Below are 16,381 nucleotides of genomic sequence, written 5' to 3'. Positions count from 1 at the left end.
AATTAACAATGTTTTAACAAGGCATCCTCAAAGGGCAAAAGTAGGAACAATGCAGGGACCATGATTTATCGGGGCAGACAGCATCCTGGAAATAGGGGCATGTATCCCCAATAATGTAGTCCATGCATTGGTGACCTTCAGCCTGGATTTCTGCAATGTGCTCTATGTGTGACTGTCCTTAGGCCTGATCTGAAAGTTTAGCCGGTGAGCTGGACTGCTGATGGGAGCTGACAACTGGCAGCATGTGGTGTCTCTCCTAAAATATCTGCATGGGCTGCCGATATGTTCCTGGGCTACGTTCAGGATTCTTATATTAACGTAAAGGTAAAGGGACCCCTGACTGTTAGGTCGCGGCGCTCATCTGGGACCAAGCAACGGGAGCTCACCCCGTCGCAGGGATTCGAACCACCAACCTTCTGATCAGCAAGCCCTAGGCTCTGTGGTTTAGACCACAGCGCCACCCTTAAAGGCTGTCTGAGCACTTATATCCCAGCTTAAAGGCTGTCTGAGCACTTATATCCCACCCTTAAAGGCTGTCTGAGCACTTATATCCCTGGAGGAGTGCTATTAGTTGTCTTCCATGTCTCAGGAGACCAAGTAGACTTTAACCAGAATTCAGTTAATGAATTTCAGATTCAGGAAACACAAGAAGTATCTTTGCAAAAATGCCCACTCACACCATGCAGTACAGTACCACATACATATACAGTGGTGCCTCGCTAGATGTATATTTTTACACATTCATTCCACAGGTGAATTCTTATAATGAAAAATTCGTCTAGCGAATCCCATAGGAATGCATTGATTTTTTAAATAAAAAAATTGGCCCATAGGAACGCATTAATTGAATTTCAATGCATTCCTATGGGAAACCGCAATTCGCTAGACGAATTTTTCGTAAAACAAATTCGTCTAGCGAGGCAACCTCCGCTCGAAAAATCCTTTCGTTAGCGAAAAATTCGTCTTACAGGGTGTTCGTCTAGCGAGGCACCACTGTACAGTGGTACCTCTACTTATGAATAACTCTACTTACAAATGTTTCTACTTACAAATGGAGCTCTGTCTGCCATCTTGGATGCGGTTTAGATAGGATTTTTTCTACTTACGAATTTTTAGATAGGGTTACTTCGACTTACGGATTTTTTCTCCCTTTTTTTTTTTTTAAAAAAAATAAACTTTATTTGGAATTATTTAAAATACACACACTCACAAACATACACAAACACGTATGACGTCAAAGTAAAGAAAAACAAAACTAATATAATACAAAAAAAGAAAATAAAGAAAAACCTTATATTCGAAAACAATCACTTAAACAAAGTAAGAATAAGACATAACAGAATCCAAATAATATTTGTAAAGTATCCAAATCATAATTATAACAAAAGTTTTAACGTGGGAATCTTAATCATCAAACAGAAGATTTAAAATAGAAGCAAATAATGAATAAACAAATAATGAATAAACAAATCAAATATCTCTTCAGACAGTCATTCATACTCAACCCCCTAATTTATGGACTCTGGTCCAATTCATCTTAACCATTAAATCTGTTACGAGAAGCTTAAATACCCTCCCCATACCCTCCACCCTAGTGACTTCCAGTCATTCCTGTATGTTGATTTTCTTTCTTTGTTCTGATGCATGCTTAATGCAATTTCCTCCTGCCCCTTAGTTTCCTTGCCCTTCATATCTCTGCCTCAAGATTCGCTCATTTTACCTTATTTTTCATATATGATTCAAAAGATTCCCAATTTTTACCCGCTTTTTCCCTACCCAATCCTTTTGATATCCCATTTCGGATAGCCAAATTCTTATATCCCACTAATTTCGTCAGCCAATCTTTAATATTTGGGATTTTGTCACTTTTCCAATTTTGTGCAATTAGAATTCTGGCGGCTATAGTGCTGTACATTACCAAACATCTATCTTTGGCCTTAATTTCTTCGCCTACCATGCTCAAAAGAAATATCTCCGGTTCTTTCTTAAATGATGTCTTAATTATCTTTTTTAACTCCTTATATACCTCATCCCAAAAATTTCTTATTTTCTTACACCACCACCAGACATGTATAAATGTTCCGATCTCCTCCCCACACCTCCAGCAGGTATTGCTGTTTCCCTTGTATATCTTTGCCAGGCGCACCGGGGTTAGATACCACCTAAATTGCATTTTATAAATGTTTTCCTTCAAATCATAACTAATAACCATTTTAATATCCCTTAACCACAGTTTTTCCCAACTTTCATACATTATTGGTTTGCCCACATCCTGCGCCCATTTAACCATTACGTCTTTTGTTAATTCATCTTTAGTTTCCCACTCCAGAATCAATTCATACAATTTTTTAATAAATTTATTTCCCCCTTCCAATATTATTTTCCCAAATTTAGACATTTCCTTTTCGAAACCGATTGTCTTATCTTTTTTAAATCTTTCGTTAATTTCAAAATATTGTAGCCACACATTACAATATCTTCTAATTTCATTATAATCCTTTAATTTTAAATGTCCATCCCGCTCCTCTATTAATTCATTATACATCGGCCAATTACTTTCCATATTTACTCTTTTAACTGAAATTATTTCTTTAGGTGATATCCACCGTGGTGTCCTTGGTTCCAATATCCCCCTGTATTTTACCCATGTTTTATAAATTGACTTCCTGATGATATTATTCCATAAGGCATTATGTACATTCAGTTTTTCTCTTAATAGGTGCCAATGCCAGCCGAACCCCAGTCCGGCACCCTCCAGGTCCAAAACTTCACTGTCTTTTAGCTCAATCCATTCTTTTAGCCAGAACAGGGCGGCCGCATCGTGGTATAATTTAAGATCAGGTAAATTTAGTCCACCTCTTTCCTTTTTGTCAATTAATACTTTATATCTGATCCTCGGCTTCTTCCCATCCCAAATAAATTTACTGATATCTTTTTTCCAAATCTCGAAGCATTTAGACCCTGCCAAAATTGGTAGGTTTTGAAATAAAAACATCATCATCGGTAACACACTCATTTTAATGATGGAGATCCTACCTAACAGCGAAATTTTTAACTTAGTCCACATTTCCATTTTCCTTTTGATCTCTTTCCAAGTTCTTTCGTAATTGTCTTGAATTAAATTTATGTTGTTTGCTGTCATGTGGATTCCTAAATATTTTATTTTTCTCTTAATTTCAATGCCAGTTACCTCTTGTAATTCTTTCTTTTCTGCTTCTTCCATATTTTTTGTTAAGATACCACTTTTGTTATAATTTATTTTAAATCCGGCTAATTTCCCAAATTCGTTAATCTTTTCCAATGTTTTAGGGATGCTTTTTAGGGGATTTTCGGTGGTAACGATTAAATCGTCCGCATATGCCCTAACTTTATATCTTTTCGCTCCCAATCTGATCCCTTCTATTTCTTTTTCTTCTCTTATTTTCTTTAGCACAACTTCCAGAACTATGATGAATTTTTTCTCCCAATGCATTCGTATTGGATTCGACTTACAATTTTTTTCTACTTACGAATGTGCGTTCGGAACGCATTAAATTCGTAAGTAGAAGTACCACTGTATATGATCTTGCTATTCTGCAGATCTTGCTATCCCAGCTGTGGACACCAGAGGGGGTGCTAAGATAATCTATTATAAACCCTACACTTCTGGCATGCTTAGGTCCCCAAACAGAGGGATGTGGAATAAATGCAGGTGATCAGCATTTATGGGTTACTCTCATGGGGGTGCTGACAGATCTGAAGAGGAACTGACTGACCGAGATATCCTGCGTGTGAGCCTTGACTCCTTGAGGCTGGGGCTCAAGTGTCATAGGGGCAGCTGGCAGGTCAGGACGAAGAGTCATTTGTGAGCCATCTGTCTCTAATAAGTTGCTCTGTGGTTGCTGATTAGTTGGACGGGGGCCAAGCAAGTTTACCGGCAATGGATTTAGTGCTAACACAGGGTGGAGATGGAGCCAATCCACACCCTTTCCCCCGGGCCTTAATTTTCTTCCTTGCCCCACATGTATTTGCATATCCTCCAAAACCAACTCTTGAGCATCTCTACTTCTGATCCTCCTTTTGCTCAATCCTTCCACCATAGCTGCCAAGTTTTCCCTTTTCTCGCGAGGAAGCTTATTCAGCATAAGGGAATTTCCCTTAAAAAAAGGGAGAACTTGGCAGCTATGCCTTCCACAAGTACTCTTAGCCTTCAGGCTGAGTTGGAATGAGAGAATTAAAGAGGGGGCCTCTTAAGCTTTGCCACCCTGTGGCACCCAGGACTGAATTTAGGTTCTGGAAGTGCCTTGGATAGAGGCCCTGAGCCGTTCTCCACCTTGCGACTCTTCCTTTGCAAGACAGAGGTGGTTCAGCTGCCCATTTATGCGACACAACACCAATGTGCTTAGTCTGGAGAGGAGAAGAAAGGTGCTTGGCATCACCAAAGCTATTGGAGTTGATGGAGGAGCAGGGATGCTGAAAAACTAACTACTCACAAGCCTATTACCGTAATAGCTAAAGTTACTAGGTCTCAGGGTTGTTTCAGTGCTTTTTTAGGGTCTCTAGAGCAGGCATCCCCAAACTTCGACCCTCCAGATGTTTTGGACTACAATTCCAATCATGCCTGACCACTGGTCCTGTTGGCTAAGGATCATGGGAGTTGTAGGCCAAAACATCTGGAGGGCCGCAGTTTGGGGATGCCTGCTCTAGAATAAGTGAAGGTCCTGAACACAGGGGAGAAATTATTGTCTGCTTGGCTTGAGAGGTTTTGCCTTTTTGCTCTGCCATCTCCCCTCTCCATGATGCAGACATCTTGCCTGGTGGCTAGGTACCCCATCTCGATTCTGATGAGCGTCAGGAGACTTGGCAACCCTCTGCCCAGTTAGGTGTCCCATCTCTTCAACAGTTGAGCTGCCTTTGCATCTACTGGGTATGTTTGCTTTCACACATGTAACCTCCAGGGGTGAAGTCAAAACCGCTGTGTTAGCAGCACCCAAGTGCCCTTCCTGCAGTGCAAGGCTGGGTGGTGTATATGGAGGTCCTGGGCTGCACAGATGACAAGACCCCCTCTCTCCCCACCCCCCTCGGCCTCGCTGATGTGGTCCAAAGGAAAGCAGAGCAACACATTTGGTGCCAGCTTGGTTGCAGGAGTTGCCAAAAGGAGGTTATACAACAAGCACCATCCAACTGCCATAAGGACTCCAGTCTGAGTTTGTGTTGGTTTTACTCCTTAGGCTTTTCTTTTCCTGCAGATATTCCTCAAGGCAGTGGAGGTTAGGGCCAGAGTTTTCCTTCTTCTAGATGGGCTTTCTTCCCAGGTTGAGGAGCCCCATCCACCCCTCGCTTCACTCTACAGCACATGCAGAAACTGCCTTCTTGACTGTTGGAGCCAAACTGGCCTAACGTGGATGTAAAGCAGGCATCTCCAAACTGCCAGATGTTTTGGCCTACAACTCCCACGATCCCTAGCTAACAGGACCAGTGGTCAGGGATGATGGGAATTGTAGTCCAAATCATCTCATAGCTGCCAAGTTATCCCTTTTTTACAGGGATTTTCCCTTATGCTGAATAGGCTTCCTCGCGAGAAAAGGGAAAACTTGGCAGCTATGTCATCTGGAGGGCCGAAGTTTGGGGATGCCTGATGTAAAGTGTGCATTGGCTGCAGAGCAAGATTGGGGGGGGGGGGGCGGTGGCAGCAGCTTGAGCAAGAGATGGTTGAGGCCTCTCCTTTTCCCAGCTAGGGGCAGAGGGACTAGGATATTCCCTTGTCACACCTCTCCCTACCCTGCACCTCCATACTGGGGAATGCTTTAACTGTTGAATGTCTGGTGTGCCCATTTGGCAGCTGTTAAAGGCACCGGAGCCATGTCAAGAAAACAAAAGTAGCAGAAGGAAGACTTGTGCTCAAATTCTGCGATTCGCCTGCTGAAATTGGTTCGTTGCTCTTCATTCAGGTTCCCTGTTTCTGAAATGGTTACAGTGGTGCCTCACAAGGCGAATGCCCTGCAAGACGAATTTTTCGTCTTGTGACTCGCAAGTCACTTGTGATAGTGTCTCGCAAGACGAATTCATTTTGCGAAAAATGATTGAAATTTCTTTTTTTGCCCATGGGAACGCATTAATTAAATTTCAATGCATTCCTATGGGAAACCGCGATTCGCAAGATGAATTTTTTCACAAAACGAATTCGTCTTGCGAGTCACTATCACAAGTGACTTGCGAGTCACAAGACGAAAAACTCGTCTTGCAGGGCATTCGTCTTGCGAGGTACCACTGTATAAAGGCCTCCCTTGAAATATTATTGGGCATGTGTGGGCTTGAAATAAGAGTATGAAAACGTCATATACTAGAATTAGTTCAGACTAGGACCCAGGAAACCCATTTTCAAACCCCCCACACTCAGTCATGAAGCTTACTGAGTTAAACCCGCCTCACAAGGTTGTTGTGATGATAAGGGAGAGCGAAGGGCGTTGGTAATATACGGCTAGCCCCACATGGTCACCCACTGGCCGCCATGAGGTAAGAGCTTGTGGTTGACCTCTGTCCCAACCTCTGGCGACTTTCACATCCCAGTCTGATAGATGCCCTAGGCTTGGAGATTAGGGACTCATGAGAGGTTATTTTTGGCTCAAGGAGAATGCCTTTCCACTTGATCTTGTCACCTGCTTCACGGTGACCGGTGAGGAGTTCCTGACGCCCCGTCACCTCTGCGGTGCCAGTGTGAAGAGTGGGTGCCATCACCTAAGAGGCACGGGGTGATGGGACAGGGCAGAGGAGCAGAAAGTGGCAGGCGTGCAGAGGGAGCAGACCCCAATGCGCCCCCCCTCCACCAGTGCTGGCGCAAAGCAGTCAGGATTAGTGATGGAACTGTATCATATTAATCTGAGCTCCCAGCTGCGAATCCAATCTGAGCTCTCACTGATCTGACCTTCAGCCTTCGCTACTGTCACCCAACCGGCTTGGACAGCAGCTGTTTATAGTGGGATGACTTGTACGGCTCTGAGATGTCTCCTGCTCCGGGTTGGAAGTGGGAGATAGACAGATCTGACCCCTGGGCCACAGTCCTCAGTCAGGTTCTCTTGTGCTTCATTGGAATGAATGAAAGTATATCATTGGGAAGGGAGCAGCACTTCAGGAAGGGGTCATAGGTCAGTGGGAGAGCACATGCATTGTATATACAGAATGCCCTGTAGCCAATAATAATAATAATAATAATAATAATAATAATAATTTATTATTCATACCCCACCCATCTGACTGGGTTTCCCCAGCCACTCTGGGTGGCTTCCAACAGAAATATTAGAATACACTAATTTCTTAAACATTAAAAGCTTCCCTAAACAGGGCTGCCTTCAGATGTCTTCTAAAAATCTGGTAGTTTCTCTTTGACATCTGGTGGGAGGGCGTTCCACAGGGCGGGTGCCACTACCGAGAAGGCCCTCTGCCTGGTTCCCTGTAACTTGGCTTCTCGCAACGAGGGAACTGCCAGAAGGCCCTCGGCACTGGACCTCAGTGCGATGGAGGTGGAGTATATCCTTCAGGTATACTGGACTGAGGCTGTATATATAACAGGAAGGCTTCTCTCCTATGATCCTGGAGAACTGCTGCCTATCAGAGTAGACATTACTAGGCAAATAGTATGACCTGATAAAAGGCAGCTTCGCCTTCAGTCCTAGCTATCACTACTAGCATGGAGTGTGGTGGTATGGTCAGGGTGCAGCAATCGTGGCTCCCCATCTCCACTGGTGTTTCTTCCTTTCCTCCCTTCTTTTTTATTCAGAGTAAGGTAAATTCCATACATTTGACTTTAAAGTGTGTGTGTGTGTGTGTGTGTGTGTGTGTGAGAGAGAGAGAGAGAGAGAGAGAGAGAGAGAGAGAGAGAGAGAGAGAGAGAGAGAGAGAGAACTTGGGATATAACAGTTACACCCATATTTTGGCCTTTCCCCAAATATTTAATGGGGGGGGGGTGACCATACATTATTTGTTTTAAGGGGCATTTCTTTCCCTTGTTTCTGCTGCAGAACTTAAAACAACAACAACACATTGGACCATTAGAGGTTGGATTTCAGTTTTTCTTTTTAATGACAACCCTTGATTTTGTGGTGTGATTACATTTTATACGCCTTAACTGTCTCCTTCTAAAGAAAGACTTATTTGAAATATTGCCAGCCCATAATGTACTTGCCAGTTACTTTAAAAAATTTTTTTTAATACACACACATGAAAACTTCCAGTTACTTCTGCTGGAACTTTAGACAGGACTTACTGATTTGGGCTTGGCAAACCAGTTTTAGGGGTGCTAAGACCACGTGTAGTTCTGCACCCTGTAGGTGTGTGATTTCTGGCCATTAGAAATGAAAAGAAACACACATTTCTGAAACAAGCTGCCCTTCTGCATTTTCATAGATCCTACAAGGCCAGATTCCTTCCGGAAGATCCCCTGAAAAGTCACCTCCAAAGCTCAAGGAACCCTTCTTCCCTCTATATATCATAGAGCCTGATAGATTAGACATCCACGGCTCAAATCCACAAGGGGCAGGTCTTCATTTGAGCAACATTCAGTATCCCCCTTATAAGTCCTCGGAACTCCGTACAATAAACATTTTTAGCTAGCTCCCACAGCCACATCCCTAATGTTATGAACATGAGGTGAGTATTGCTCCTAAGTTTACCAGCTGTGTTTAACTTTGCTTTCTCCCCATTCCCTTTTTAGCATCGATAACCTCTTTAAACCTCCTCCAGCAGTTCCAACGATCACGGGGAAACTCTCAGTTTGTCCAAAGGGCTAAAATGTCAGAAAATGGCCTTTCTTTCTCCCAACAGTTAGAGACACAGACACCACAGCCTGTTCTAGAAAGCCCAGACCTTGCTAGATGTGTTTTTTTTGGGGGGGGTCAGGATCGGTGAAGCATGAAAGTGTTATCATTTTGCCGTGTGAAGAGGCGGTTGCTACAACAGCTGCTTTTCTCCCCACCTCCCCTCGGCCCTCCTCAGTCTAAGGACACTGGTGGTGTCACGTGGTGGCGGCTGCCTCATTCTCCAGGCTCACCCTCCGGCTTCCCTGCCTTTCCTCTTCCTCCTCTTCCTCACGGCAGCAGCTGAGCGCCACCTCGTTCTCGTAGCAGAAGGAGGCGCGAGCTGCGGTGGCTCCTGCAGGGGGCGCCCTGTATTTGCGGTGGCTCAGCTCCTTGGCGCTGCACGTTGGGGTTCCGGGCACCTCGTAGGTACGGTGGAAGTGCTGGTAGTCAACCTCGTAGTGGCCGCGCCGTTCAAACAGCACAGGCTCAAAGCGGTGTCCCCAGCGCAGCTCGCCGGGCAGGTAGGAACTGCGGCACTGAGTGGTCATTGCCGTGGCTTCCACCATGCCTTCTAGGATGACCACCAGCTCAAAGTCAGCCTCGGCCAGGTCTGCGGGGCCGTACTCGTAGAGGGGGCTTTCGGCGTCGATCTCGTGCACAATCGTCACAGGCGACACCAGGAAAATGCGGTCGGTGCCGCTGTCGAAACCCACGTTGACATCGTTGTGGTCCAGAGGGATGTACTCGCCTTCGGGGGTCACACGAGGCTGCGGGAGGGAAGGCAAAGGAAGGAGGGCGTTATGTACAGAACAGGACTTGGTGAATGTGTATTCGCGATATGACTCACAGTGCCCTGCGGCAGGGGTGCCAAGTGGAATAAAATTAGGGACGGGGGGAGGGGCTCCAGGTAAGCCCTGCCCTGCATAACTGATCACATGAAACGGCGCGCACACAGCATTTGAATGGCAATGCCCATCAATTTTGTGAGCCCCCCCCCAATATTAGGGGCTGAAGACTCCTCGGTCCCTAGGTGTTGGCTCCGATGACCAGCAGCCATTTCCAGGGTTGATTGGGAAAACTGCCACTGCAGTTGCCAAAATGGCTGCTGGCCACTGAAGACCACCCTTTTCTAAAACATAACTCCTACAGAGGATTCTGCTACAGGATGTAGAGCAGGCATCCCCAAACTTCGGCCCTCCAGATGTTTTGGACTACAATTCCCATCTTCCCCGACCACTCGTCCTGTTAGCTAGGGATCATGGGAATTGTAGGCCAAAACATCTGGAGGGCCGCAGTTTGGGGATGCCTGATGTAGAGGAAATAAGCAGCCCACTTGCATATGTCAACTGGCCTCCTGTCCCTTCGAGAAGCACCACCCTCACGTCTATCTTTCCTTCCAGTCCTTTCACAGTTTCCCTTCTCTTACCTCAGACTCATTCATCTATTTATCTGCCTTGCCTTCCATCCCTTAATACCAATGAGCGAAGTGCTTGTTTTTCAAAAGCCAAGCCATGGACCCCCTACTTTTGAATATTTTGATATCTCTATGGTATGTGAATGGTGCCCTGGACCCCCTTGGTGGGTGGCCACCAATTGGGAGTTACTGCCTTATACAAATACAGTGGTACCTCGGGTTACAGACGCTTCAGGTTACAGACTCTGCTAACCCAGAAATAGTTCCTCGGGTTAAGAGCTTTGCTTCAGGATGAGAACAGAAATCTCGCAGCGGCAGCGGGGGGAGGCCCCATTAGCTAAAGTGGTACCTCAGGTTAAGAACAGTTTCAGGTTAAGAATGGATCTCCAGAACGAATTAAGTTCTTAACCCGAGGTACCACTGAGGTACAGTGGTACCTGGGTTCTCAAACTTAATCTGTTCCGGGAGTCTGTTTGACTCCTGAAATGGTTAAAAAAACCAAGGTGTTTCCCATTGGCTGCAGGAGCTTCCTGCACTCAATCGGAAGCTGCATAAGCTGCGTTGGACATTCTGCTTCCGAAAAACATTCACAGACTCACTTCTGGGTTTGCCGTGTTTGGGAGCCTGCTTGTTCGGGAGCCAAGCTCTTCTGAGTACCAAGGTACCACTGTACTTCTCATAAAAAAGAGCAGCTACAACATCCTCTTTCTAGCAACAACCTGAAGAATATTCTCCACATCTGTTCACCTACCTCCCACAAACTTCTGTCCTTCTCTATCTAAAGTTCTTCATACAGCTTTGTTGCCTTTTATCTACTCATCCATTTCCCACCTTCTGATTTAATCATCCCAGAAGAATCATCAAAGGACTTCCCAAAACCATCTCGCTGCCGCCCAACTCCTGCCTTGCTCCTATAGTGCCGTCCTTACCTGCAGCAGCTGTGCCCGAACATGGGCCTCCACCAGGTGGCTCTTGCGCAGGTTGGCCACACGCCACATGAGGCAGAGCTTCCCGTCGCGCATGGCCACCACGGCTGTCTCGCTGAAGACCAAGGTCTCGTTGCGCTTCTTGGGTTTGGCGATCTTGACCATGATGGCCCCAATGATGAAGGCGTCAATGATGCAACCCAGAATGCACTGCAGCACCACAGCCAGGACGGCGCATGGGCACTCCTCCGTCACACTGCGGAAGCCGTACCCGATGGAAGTCTGCGTCTCCAGGGAGAAGAGGAAGGCGGCCATGAAGCTGGTGACCTCGGAGAAGCAGGGCTTTGAGTTGGGAGGCTGCTCGGGGGCAAGGTCCCCGTTCATGGCGGCAATGAGCCAGAAGGTGAAGCCAAAGACCAACCAGGAGAGCACGAACGAGAGGCAGAAGATGAGGAACATCCAGCGCCAGCGGATGTCCACACAAGTGGTGAAGATGTCTGTCAGGTACCTCTGGCTCTTCTCGCTCATGTTGACGAACTGCACGTTGCAGTGGCCGTTCTTCTTCACGAAACGGCTGCGCTGCCGGACGGGGGCGGGCCTGCCGTTGTGGCAGCTGGTGGGGGACTCCACGGACTCCTCTTCCCGCAGCTCCCCCACCCCGCCACCCCCGCTGAAACGACGGATGGCTTTGGCCACCCCCATATCGGAGGGATTGGCCTTTGTCCCGGCCAAGGCTAGGCCGGGCTTGGGGGATTGGTGGCCCAGCCTGTGTGTTGTGCAGAAAAAAGCTGGTGCCAGGGAGGTGTTAGCAGGTGATAGTGTGGCGCTGCTCAGAATTGTCACTTCTGAGTAACCTGAAAGTGGAAAGAGTAGAGAGTTGGCAAAGACTGTCATTGACTCATGTCCATTAGCACATCTCCTTAACTCACTTTAAACTCCGATTCCCCCCCCCCCAAAAAAAGGATGATAAGAAACCAAAGTAAGGATTTGTGTGGCGCTGTGGTTAAACCACTGAGCCTAGGGCTTGCTGATCAGAAGGTCGGCGGTTCGAATCCCTGTGACGGAGTGAGCTCCCGTTGCTTGGTCCCAGCTCCTGCCAACCTAGCAGTTCGAAAGCACGTCAAAATGCAAGTAGATAAATAGGAACCGCTACAGCGGGAAGGTAAACGGCGTTTCCATGTGCTGCTCTGGTTTGCCAGAAGCGGCTTTGTCATGCTGGCCCCATGACCTGGAAGCTATACGCCGGCTCCCTCGGCCAATAATGCGAGATGAGCGCTGCAACCCCAGAGTCGGTCACGACTGGACCTAATGGTCAGGGTCCCTTTACCTTTACCTTTTACCTCTACTTCATTTTAGGCCTGTTTCCTGCCTTCTGGTGCCATTTCACTACCAAGATGCAATGGAGCCCGTCCTTGTGAATGTGTGGGCCACCCATTCTGCTAACAGGGCATCTTGTGCCTTAGAGGGCTTAAAAGCCACCTTAACTGGTGTGCACCACATTCCTCTCAAGGCATATTTACTTTATCTTACAGAGCAGCTCAGGTCTTGCAAGGCGCTCTCCTTCCAGCTAGGTTCTTAGGTTGTGAAAGTTGTTGAAACACCTCAACACGGGTGTTGAGGCAGCAGATTTTGGTTAGAATATAGAATATGATTTGTGGCATAAGCTATGGAACCAACATATAAAGTTTACAGCGTGTACAATTTTAAAAGAAAATAACAGCTTCCGCTGGTACCTGACACCAGTCAAGTTGGCAAAGATTTACGAAAAGAAAAACAGAAAGTGTTGGAAACGTAACCAAAAGGATGGAGAAATGTATCATATATATTTCATATATCATATCATATATCATATGTGGTGGCAATGTGAAAAAGTTAAAACATTTTGGGAACTAGTTTATAATGAATTAAAAAAAGATGTCAAAATATACATTTCCAAAAAAACCCAGAAAGCTTCCTATTAGGTTTAATGGGAAATTAAATTAAAAAAGAAGATAAAAGACTATTCATGTACGCCACCACAGCAGCCAGAATGGTGTTGGCTCAAAGATGGAAATCAACAGAAACTCCAATAATTGAGGACTGGAGGGTTAAAATGAGGGTTAAAATTCAGAGTTAGCTAGAATGACAGGAAGGATAAGGGACCAGAAGGACCAGAAGTTCCAAAAAGATTGGAGTAAGTTTGTGGAATATCTAAAGGAGTACTGTAAGACTATAAAGACACTAACAGGATTGACATAAAACCTACAACAGAAACAATATAGATATATTCAAATATGGTAATGTAATAAGAAGATGCCAGAGTTATGGAGATGATAAAGTGCAATATATATGATGATGACTTAGAAAACCATGGAGGTAAAAGGAGGAAGTTGTGTTCGGCAGAACAATGGAATGTATATAGTAAACAATAAGAGAAATGTAAAAGATTAATTGCTTTATTGATGACTATTTTTCTTTTCTGTATATTAGTAATTTTATGTTTGAGAAAACAATAAAAATTTATTTGAAAGAAAGAAAAAAAGAAACACCTCAACATTTGCAAAGCTTTATTATTTTTTATCTTTGCAATATGATTTTTGTTTGTCAATTCATTTTTTTTAAAAAAGGAATTGAGATTTATATGGAAATCCGGAAGCTGTTATCTGGGGTGTGTGGGGATATGGTTCTTAGGCATTGAGAACAATTACACATTATACTTTTTACATGTTTCAGAGTTGAGCAGCGGCATTGAAAAGAGATTGCAGGCTGAGACCTGGCTCAAACTAAGCCACAGTTTAATTTGATCCAAAAAATTAATGTTTCTTAAACCTGTATTCTTATTGGCAATCATTGTGCACCTCCTTCACTCTGTCTTAACATTATTACTAACTTTCAGGCTTTATCGCGCCCAACACCTCTCTTCCTGATTTGCTTACTTGCTTCTTTGCTTAACATCCACCTGCCGAGGAGTTTTGTTGAACTTGAAGGCTTGCTTGCCAGTAATTTCTAACTGCTACTCTTCCCAACATCTTTTGTTAAAAAAAAAAAAGTAAAAAATTCACCATCGCTGACACGATGGTGTCTTCTGATTGAGAAACCAATTAGAAGAAAAGCTGGCAATCTTAACAGTAGCACTCTGGCTTATAACATTTTAAGAATGGTTTCATGCCTTTACTCCTCACAATCTTGCTTGGTCGATCTCCCTTCCCAGAGAAACCGGGATTGCCAGCTTTTGTTCCTGTTCAGGTTTCTCCATCTTTAACATCTTTTTCAGTGTATCTGAAGAAGTGTGCATGCACATGGAAGCTTAGACCTAGGACAAACTTAGTTGGTCTCTAAGGTGCTACTGGAAGGAATATTTTAATTTTTCAATTTACTTTGACTCCATCTTTAACAGTTACATGACAGAGAGAAATTCAGGGACTTATGCTTTTTTCTGCCATGCAGGGGTACAAAGAGTTTGCCCTGAAGAAATTGCTACAGTTCTTAAGTACAGAGGTGGTGGTGGTGGTGGAGGGGAAGTAGACAACTGTCAGGTTAAGTCAACATGTCCAGAGGAGGGCAACCAAAATGCTCAAAGTCCTGGAAACAATGCCTTATGAGGAACGGCTTAGGGAGCTGGGTATGTTTAGCCTGGAGAAGAAAAGGTTGAGGGGTGATATGATAGCCAATATATAAAAGGATGTCATATAGAAGAGGGTGAAAGGTTGTTTTCTGCTGCTCCAGAGAAGCGGACACGGAGCAATGGATTCAAACTACAAGAAAGAAGATTCCACCGAAACATTAGGAAGAACTTCCTGACAGTAAGAGCTGTTTGGCAGTGGAATTTGCTGCCAACGAGTGTGGTGGAGTCTCCTTCTTTGGAGGTCTTTAAGCGGAGGCTTGACAGCCACCTGTCAGGAATGCTTTGATGGTGTTTCCTGCTTGGCAGGGGGTTGGACTGGATGGCCCTTGTGGTCTCTTCCAACTCTATGATTCTATGATTCTAACATCTCCCACCTCCTGCACAATTTACTACAACAGACCTTTCATTTCCCCCAGAGGTCCAAGCTATCCTGAAGCTCTATATTGCCACAGGGACAGTTCGGTGGAAGAGCCCACACTCTACATGCAAAAGGTCCCAAGGTTCAGTCACTGGCATCTCCAGTTAAGACCCCTGTCTGAAACCTGGGACAGCAACTTCCAGTCAACAGGTAATACTGAGGCAGCTTTTAATGTGACCCCCCCCCCGAGCTGTCCTGATTCCTCACTTCGTCCCATGCAAAGGCAGACAGCTGTGCAGAGAGTATTGTAGCAGGAGTACCTTGCCCTGACCCAACAGCACCATGGTGCATCCTGCAATTCTCTGTTGTGAACAGCTGATGCACAGAAGCCTTGTTCTCTGTTGCAGCTGTCCGTCCTAGAAAACTCCACTCACCTTCAAGTGGATGTTGCTTCACCTGCAGAAAGCTCTCAAGCCAATGGAGGGACTTTGATCTGGCTCCTGTGGAAGGCTTGCCTTTTGCCTGGTGTGCCTAGAAAGCATGGTCTCTTAAGGGGAAATCTTGCCTATTTATCTGGAAGCAAAGGGTGTGTGGCATGACACGCCAGGAGGCTGGGCCTCTTCCTCAAGAGTGAGGCCCCCTCAGGCCCTCTTCCCAGATGGCTTGCAAAAGGCACCTCCAGCCCTCCGGGGCAAAGGAACCAGCCAAGACGACATCCAGCACCCCCAAGGGGGAGAAAGGATACAGAAGGAAGAAGCGAAGGCCAAAACTATTTCCGTCAGAAAAAGAGAAGATTTATGGATAGGGGATCGGGGAAAGCTCAGGTCCTTTTCAAGGCACCTGCTTCGTCATTCCCACATCATTCCACTTCTGAGGTGAGTCATTGCCAGAGTCCCAACATTTAGGTTATGAAATGTTTAGATTAATCAATGCAAAATCTTTTGATGGATTCAAAAGACACCTCCCGACAAAATGGAAATTGTAGACATATCTTAATTCAAGACGTTTTAACCTTCTGCCTGAGATAAATTACGCTACATTTTCAAGCATGTGATTTGACGTAGTGGCAAAGAAACAGAGGAGAATATGTACAGGTAAGCTCATTCGCTGTAAGCTGTCAAAACGAATATACCTCTATGTACATAGGATCTTGCTTGTGTTTGCTTGTGTTTAATTTGGGTGCAGTATTATATGTGCTCTGGTCCATGGGGTCATGAAGAGACGGACATGACTAAACGACTAAACAACAACAACAACATTATAATTTATTCTTGATTTTATTGCCCCGCGGTCAAGTTAATATTA

At 45.2% G+C, this 16,381-nt stretch overlaps 1 protein-coding gene across 1 annotated transcript; it reads right to left on the bottom strand.

The window, feature by feature from the left end:
- Window positions 1–8,989: 8,989 nt before the first annotated feature.
- On the bottom strand, window positions 8,990–11,816 carry KCNJ14 (potassium inwardly rectifying channel subfamily J member 14). Its single transcript, XM_035135518.2, has 2 exons — window positions 11,118–11,816; window positions 8,990–9,541 (listed from the first exon to the last, which is right to left on the bottom strand). The coding sequence occupies exons 1-2, from the start codon at window positions 11,814–11,816 to the stop codon at window positions 8,990–8,992; spliced, it is 1,251 nt and encodes a 416-aa protein (XP_034991409.1).
- Between the last annotated feature and the right edge of the window lie 4,565 nt (window positions 11,817–16,381).

Source organism: Zootoca vivipara, chromosome 13 (genome assembly GCF_963506605.1).
Source record: "Zootoca vivipara chromosome 13, rZooViv1.1, whole genome shotgun sequence".
NCBI lineage: Eukaryota > Metazoa > Chordata > Lepidosauria > Squamata > Lacertidae > Zootoca > Zootoca vivipara.
The sequence above is the reverse complement of the archived record's forward strand: the minus strand, read 5'-3'. Positions and strand labels throughout refer to the sequence as shown.